At 38.5% G+C, this 8271-nt stretch overlaps 2 protein-coding genes across 2 annotated transcripts; both read left to right on the top strand.

Moving 5' to 3' along the window:
- The first annotated feature begins 3236 nt into the window (after nt 1-3236).
- LOC131035533 (AAA-ATPase At3g28610-like) lies at nt 3237-4040 on the top strand. The gene has a single exon (XM_057967251.2). The coding sequence runs from the start codon at nt 3237-3239 to the stop codon at nt 4038-4040; it is 804 nt and encodes a 267-aa protein (XP_057823234.2).
- Nucleotides 4041-5054: 1014 nt separating this feature from the next.
- On the top strand, nt 5055-5933 carry LOC131035530 (AAA-ATPase At5g57480-like). Its single transcript, XM_059220654.1, has one exon. It carries the CDS (start codon nt 5055-5057, stop codon nt 5931-5933), a length of 879 nt encoding a protein of 292 aa, XP_059076637.1.
- Nucleotides 5934-8271: the final 2338 nt, after the last annotated feature.

Raw genomic sequence — 8271 nt, 5'->3', positions numbered from 1 at the left:
TATTGTTCACACCAATCAATCTACATATTTGCTAGAGCACCTGATTGCACATTGCCACGAAGCGATGGACGCCTTAATTGCAAAAATATTGTCTTTTATTGGGCTCTTCACTATGCTCCAAAATTATCTCCCTCCCCAGCTGCATGAAATTTTAATGCAATGGTATTCGTCTGGACATGATTATTTCGACCCTCCTCTCTATCAGCTAGACATTCCAGAAGTCAAAGACAATTCTAGTCTGAACAACAATGATCTTTGTGAGAGCGTGCAACAGTATCTGGAAAGTCTACACAACATTGTTCCAAGGCAGACTGCATTTCTTACCAAGAAATCCTGCAATGTGTGCTTCTCCAGCCAATGACGAGGAAGTGGAGGATTTCTTCGAAGGAGTCACACTTGTTAGTTATAAACAAGCAATAAAACATAATGGAATGAAACTAAAATAGATATAAACACATAACACAAGTTTTAATGTGGTTCACCACTAAGTGGCTACGTTCACCAGAAGCACAGGGAGTAATCTCTATTAATTAATAATGCAAATACAACACAACATCAAGCATGGATTGTACTTAGTATTTATAATCATATAGAGCCTTCAAGCAAAGACTCTCCAAAAGATGAATGGTTGTGATAGGTGGGTTTCACATCCCAACAATCTCCCACTTGAAGCTCAACTGACATAACCATGCTCTCAACATTCCCCACATTTCCAATTCTTCACACCACAATCGGGCACATCAAAGACTTGAATTTTGCTAAATGTTTCTCACAGACACTATGGATAAGCCTTCTCCATCTCAAATCAGAGTAAAAAATATCCCCACCTCCTACTCTTTTAGGCACAAACTTGTACATTAATCCATAATGAGGAATACCATGTTCTGCAGGTTCAAACTTACAATTAAAAAAACCACTATATGCAGGTTGTTGTGGCAAGCATATCATCAGTATCAGAACGAGTTGGTGCTATTAGAGGTGAAACATCACCTTCTTGTTTAGATACAGATAATTCATCCAAAATACCCAGCTCGACTAAGCTCTTCCCAATCCTTCTTTCATGTAAAATGGGCTGATCAATAATTCCAAGAATCGGAATTCCATTGTGAACAAGAGCTATAAGTGTCCCAAATAAAGGCTTCCTTGTGATAAAGCTTTTTGAGCCATCAATGAGATCTAAAACCCAAATATATTTTGCATTGTCTCCATTGCAAGTTCACTCATTCTCCTCCCCATATATTGCATGTGTCGAGAAGTGTTCAGAAAAAATAGAACACATGGCTTTTTCAGCAGCACGATCTGCTATTGCAAGAGGGCTTAATTCATTCTTGTCCACAATATCTACATGACTGCGAAAGTATTGGTGAATGGGCTTCCCTGCAGCGTCTACAAGTTGCAAGTAATGGATGGCGAGGGGGAGGACGAGGGTTCGAATGAGGGAGGTGAGCATCTCAATGACATTGAGATTTTTAATGGGCCCATGTCCCAAAACTCCGTTTGCCACCACGGGCAACCCAATAGTCCATGCCCTGTGCTCCTCCAGCGGGGTATCCGACATGGATATAGAGCTTTCAGACCTCAACATTTCGTGAAGAAGGTTACTATGTTGGCAATGGACATAGCAGGTTCATTCTGTAGACAACACTCGATCTCCCAGCTTATATTCGTGCTCCCATTGGCAACTACCACTTCCATGGTGAGGAAATCTATCTAGAGGCTTGTGCTCATTATCATCAACAACCGAGTTAGCAAGTGTGCCCGCAACCCATTCGAGAATTCCATCTCTATCGTAACAGTCTGCATCGTATTCCCCGGACGCAAAAAGGCCCACATCATTACCCACAAATTAATTAGAATGTCCAGTAGGATCAAATACTGGCAAGGTTGGAAACCTCTCTACCCCGTCGCCTTCCTCAGAAGCTGCAACTGCACAGGCAGGTAGACTAATTCCACTATAGGGGGCCCATTCTCGAATTTCTCAGCCTCTATAGCTTCCATCACCGACTAACTCTATATTACTTTATCCAGCCAGTTGTGATCAAGTGTTTCAAACAGGGTCCACTTATCTAGCCATTCATTCGCCTCTTCGACTTCAAAAATTTGAACTCGACACATGGTGTCCTTGTCCTCTGTATTCATTTCTACTTCCACAGAACCTGAAACATTATCTAATATGGTAAAAATTGTATTGAGGGCAGCCAATTCCTTTTTCAGCTCTTCATTTCTTTTTTCTATAGAAAACTCCCCCTCTTTCATCAATTTCTCTCAGAAATATGCCATTTCATCTTCCATACTATATATTCGCTCTGTGAGAATAAAAATTTCTTCTTGTAGTCTCTCAATTCGTTAGTATAAGTAATCTTCTGAGCTGTTAGCCTTGCCTTCTTTAGGGTCATCTTCATTCGCCAAATGCGAGACTGCATCCTCCTCACCCTGGGAGGCATCCCTCTCATCCTGGAAGGCAAACAAACCAGTCTCTTCTTCTTCAAACAGCGAATACTTCAAACCCTCTTCTTCTTCAGCCAAACTCTCCTCCTTTTTCCAGCCATCCCACCAATGAACATGATTTTGGGTTTCAACCTCCTCTTGGACATCACTCTCTACCGAGTCTAGACTGCCAATAAATTTTTTAATGACTGATTCGGCTTCATCACCTGATTCGGCCTCATCATGTGAAACTTCGGCCTGTTTGTTGATAACATAAAAGAACCTAGCACCAGGATTGAACAAAACATAAGGGAACCCATCTCCAAGATCAACCACCCAATTAGATCCCATCTCTGCTCAACATTTCACCATAGCTCTGATACAAATTGTTAGTTATAAATGAGCAAAGAAAACATAATGGAATGAAACTAAAATAGACATAAACACATAACACAAGTTTTAACATGGTTCACCACTAAGTGGCTACGTCCACCAGAAACGCAGGGAGTAATCTCTATTAATCAATAATGCAAATACAACATAACATCAAACATGTACTGTACTCGGTATTTATAATCATATAGAACCTTCAAGTGAAGAGTCTCTAGAAGACGAATGGTTGTGACCATTGAACTTCACATCCGAACAACACTGCGGTGGGAGCACACAGCGGAGACTGTGTTCAAATCAAGAAAGAGAGGCAGAGCTTCAGTGTCAAACTGCAAAAGGCAGACAAAGCCTTTCTCTCCACTTACATCAATCACATTACAAGACGGGCAGAGGATTTTAGTAGAGATAATAAAGAAGTCATGCTCTACAATAATAAAAGCGATGTTGTCTACGGGTATGGATGGACCCACATTCCGTTCAAGCATTCCTCCACATTGGACACAATCGCTCTCGATCCTCCTCTCAAACGTAAGATTCTGATGGATCTTGACCGTTTTAAGCGAGGAAAGGAATTTTACAGCCGGATTGGGCGTTCGTGGAAGCGAGCCTACCTTCTTCAGGGCCCCCCTAGAACAAGGAAATCAAGCCTTGTGCCTGTCAGGAATGATTTGTACGACCTCGAGCTCACTCGGGTGAAGAACAATGCAGAGTTTCGTGCGCTTCTCACCCAAACAAAGGAAAAATCTGTGATTATTATTGAAGACATCGATTGCTCACTGCATCGAACTGACAGGGTTTCGAGGCTTTCTGACGACGATGAAGAGGAGAAGAGTAGCAGCAAAGTTACTCTGTCTGGTTTTCTCAATTTCATAGACGGATTGTGGTCCTGCTGCGGAGAGGAGCGTGTTATTGTGTTTACGACCAACCACAAGGATATGTTTGATCTAGCCCTGCTCAGGTCTGGGAGGATGGACATGCATATTCTGTTCTCTTTCTGCACTTTTCCTGCATTTAAATCTCTTGCTTTCAATTATTTGGAGATAGAGGATCACCTGCTCTTTTCCATCGTGGAAGTGAAGATGGGATGCGTGGCTGAGATGACTCCTGCAGATTTTATAGAAGTTCTGATGAATAAAATGGACGGCCGAGATGAAGCTTCGCCTGATTTGATTTCTGCGCTGGATGGAAAGAAAAGAGTAAGGAATGCTCCCCTTACATCTTGATCTACACAAAGTGAAAGGGAAAGAGAAGAAATACAAATAATGGAGGAGACTACGTAGAATGTAATTTGAGTGTTTAGCCTCCATTCTTAGTTATCTAGATTAATATGCGCTCTGCTATTTCGACCGTTTAATGAAGTATTTGCCACAAAATTTCAATGCCTCGTTTGCTTGTGTAAATCTAATTCAGAGTGTCACTAAATCATAATTGTATATCAGTTTGAAGGGTAATGTGCATATTAGAAAGATGATTCTCAGAATACATGTTTCATGTGAAACTCCAAAGTAGATGTAAATGTGGAGATGTCTTTTAAGTATTCAAGTATAATTCAGGATACATTGTGAAGGTGATGGTTAAGGTATGATCAATATATTTGCTAGTTCTACATATAATTAATTATAATATATTATTACAAATCTTCTTGAAGTAAGATTTTTCATGTATATCTAACAATTTCTCTTGATTTTAAGCTCATATAATAGATATAATAATAAACACAAATCAATTAATTACAAAGATAATCATCTCGTCTATAAAAAAACAAAAATGCAATCCCATCTAGATAAGAATTCACTTACATCTTAACATCAAACAACCTTAAAAATTCATTACTTCTATCAAATGTAATAAATGTTCCTAAAAATCGTCGACTCTTCATCATAATTGATTCTTTCAAAGAGTGCAATATTAGATCCTAAAAGGAGTGCTCTCCGTTCTCGCTTGGTAAGAGTCATAAGGTAGAAGATAGTTCTTGCAAAGAACTATGACTACAATACTCAAGATTTTGAAACTCGTAAGCATAATAATAATAACAATTTATTATAAGTTGTGAAGATTGTAATTCCCGACCTCGAGCTTGCGCAATTTGTTGCGCGTGGTGTAATTAAAAGTTTTAACAATGTGTACGGTAAAATTGTCGTTTTGATAGCGAGACGGCGCTTACAGTCTCTATAAAACATGAAAAACTATTGTCATCTAACCAAAACTGTGAGCGAGCACTTGACTTCCAGATAAATATGGAATTGGAAGCCATAATCGGAAAGATCTTATCCATACTCGGGATTCTGACATTCGCACAGAGCTATCTTCCCCCACAGGTACGCCAAATCGTGAGACAATGGGTGATGCGCATTGTTGACTGCGTAAATAGATGTTGCTGCGTGAGCCTCCCAGAATTCAAAGGAAAGCACGGATGGAACATGAACGAGCTGTACACGGACGCGGAAGAGTACGTGAAAACTCTGGAAAGCGCCTCGGAAGCTCGCAATCTAACGGCGTATCGAGGCATAAATGCGAGAGAGTTGGGCATCTCTCCCGACACAGAACAACTCATCCACGACTCATTCCGCGGAGTTAGAATGTGCTGGACCCAACACACCATACAGAAAATGGCGGACAAAGAAACCGTTGAAAGACAGGCCTATACTCTCAAAATGAACAAACTAGACCAGAACCTCCTCAAGGCCTATTTGAGCCACGTATCCGAAAAGGCGGCGGAGCATAAACTGGGCAAAAGGGAACTCAAATTATATACCAACAGTGGAGTTTGCGCCATTCGTGGACAAGGATGGAATAGCATGCCTTTCAAGCACCCATCTACTTTTCATACGCTCGCACTCGATCCATCCATAAAGAAAACAATTATCAATGATCTTGATCGATTTAAGGCCGGTAAAGATTTCTACAGACAGATCGGTCGCGCCTGGAAAAGCGGTTACCTTCTTCATGGCCCTCCCGGAACGGGAAAGTCCAGCTTAATTGCCGCCGTGGCAAACTACATGAAATATGACATCTATGATCTTGAACTCACTAAGGTCTCTCATAACCAGGAGCTCCGTGCCCTTCTTACTCAGACCAGTGAAAAGGCCATCATTGTTATCGAGGATATTGACTGATCGCTTGATCTTACGGTGAGAGAGTGCAAAGAGAAGGCCACAGAAAGCAAGCAGCGAAGTCAACTTACCCTTTCTGGTTTGCTCAATTTTACGGATGGATTGTGGTCTTGCTGCGGTGAGGAGCGTATTATTATCTTTACTACTAACCACCCTGAACATCTGGATCCCGCTCTTCTGGGAGAATGGATGTCCACATTGAACTCTCTTACTGCAACTTCGCTGTTTTTAAAATTCTCGCTTTCAATTATTTGAGAATTGAAGGTCACGAACTTTATCCTTTGGTGGAGGAGAAGATCGCTTCCAGGGCCGAGATGACTCCCGCTGAAATTATAGAAATTCTGATGAGTAAAGTGGACACTGCTGACGAAGCAATGAGCAATGTGGTTAGTGCTCTGGATGCCAAAATTAAGAAAAAACAGGATCATCGTCAGTCCCAATCTTCCCAAACGGAGAAGGAAGAAAAATGCATCACGAAGGCAGAGATAGATCCTGAAAATGATGCCGTGGAAGACTTTTAAGAGATGAGTTTGTCACTGTAGATGCACGTCTTTACCTGAGTGCATGGCCCTGCGTATCACCTAGAACAGAGTTTCTTTCAAATTTCACTATACCGGTATGTATCTATAAGAGGTTCAACGGATAGGTGGATAGGCTACCAAAAATAAAACATAGGTATATTTTAACATGTATATTTTGACATATGGTTAGAGCATGATTCTTATATGAAATAACTTTTTGGAATTATTAAATATTAATATAATAATATGTTATTGTAGCATTGTTATTTTAAATTAATATTTTGTATTTTTAAATTGTAAGAGATGTTGTAATTGAATCTTGACAAAACAACATGTAATTTCAATTCTTACCAATTTAATTGTTGAAACAATTTGGAGAACTTGCAATTGAAATTTTTAACACTTTTGTTCATAATGACATATTATTAAAACATAGTCCACTTGCATATCAAAGTATAAAGAGAATAGTACTAAATTATATTGCACTATGCAGTGAGTTAATTATATACTAACCAGACCAAGAATTGAATTTAATTTGTAATAAACGAAACTAAAATTGTTCTTGCTTGCATCTTCAGAAAAATAAAATACAACATGATAAGGGAAATGGGAAATTAACTATATTTTCACGTTTATATTTAGTCAAATAGAAAGTAGAGGATAATTTATGTCTACTTTTAATTATATGTACATCCAAAACTATGGACAAACTAAATGACTTGAAGGAAAAGTAATAAGCATAGATACTATGTATTTTGAGAGAGAGATGATATCTAAAATGATACCAATAAATAATATAATATAAAATACTAGAATAAAAGTGAAAGTATTGAAAATCGTGCCAAGGTGTGGAGACCAGTGGGTTAAACAAATTTCATAATTAAAGTATCAAAAGAATTGAAAATAAATTATAAAATTTTGGAGTGATGTAGAAGTGTAAGAGGGTTTATATAAAACATAAATATGTGAGGAATAAAAAAATGAATCTAAATTCAAAATATGAATCAAAGAAAAGTTATTTTGGGTTATAAATAAGGAAATTATTATTCAAGAGAAGCATTAAATAAATATTTGAGAAAAATGCATCTAACAAAGCTCTTTGAAGATAGTCATATCAATATACATCACAAGAAGGTGGGGTGATATTATAGATGTCTACATATCAGACTTATCCAAAAGAAAGAATTTGAATTCAATGAACTTGATGTGGGTAAGAAATTTGGGTCTGTGTCGACCTGCTCCAAAAATTCAAACATTTGATGCACAATTAGGTATAAAAGGAAGCCTACCCCCCTCATTTGGTAACTAAAAAGGGGAACCTATAACTTTAGCTAAGGTCCTAGTTCCACTTTAGTAAAATCAATTCAAGTCTATGTGAGAAAGAATTCAATTATTCATCAAACAATGAAAAAGAAGGTGAAATCAAGATCAAATCTTCATGTTCAAGCATCCATTATCAACCTGCTATGAAGACATCCTACACATTTGCATGACAATTCAAGAAAAAATTAACAAGAAATTTTCCTAGGAGCAATGAGTAAGGAATTTGATAGTGTAGATGATGAGAGTCAAACTTAGATTTTGAAGGCACAAAAAGCGAAGGACCAAGGTGACCAGTTGTTCTCAATTTTAAGGATTTATGACAACCTTTCAATAGTGGATTATGTGTATTATCTTGATCTAGAAAATATCTTGTCAACCAAAGGACGAAGGCAAGGTCTGCTCCCTTCGGTCCCAACAATTCAGTGTGAATCTTCTATCACAAGTTGTGATCCATTCTCCTTCGTCATATCTATGTTTATAGCTCTACATGATATCTG

This window comes from Cryptomeria japonica, chromosome 5 (assembly GCF_030272615.1).
Source record: "Cryptomeria japonica chromosome 5, Sugi_1.0, whole genome shotgun sequence".
Taxonomy (NCBI): domain Eukaryota; kingdom Viridiplantae; phylum Streptophyta; class Pinopsida; order Cupressales; family Cupressaceae; genus Cryptomeria; species Cryptomeria japonica.
The sequence above is the reverse complement of the archived record's forward strand: the minus strand, read 5'-3'. Positions and strand labels throughout refer to the sequence as shown.

Excerpts from the sequence above, each read along its gene's own strand:
- LOC131035533 (XM_057967251.2), top strand. The coding sequence starts at position 3,237 with ATGCTCTACAATAATAAAAGCGATGTTGTCTACGGGTATGGATGGACC.
- LOC131035530 (XM_059220654.1), top strand. The coding sequence starts at position 5,055 with ATGGAATTGGAAGCCATAATCGGAAAGATCTTATCCATACTCGGGATT.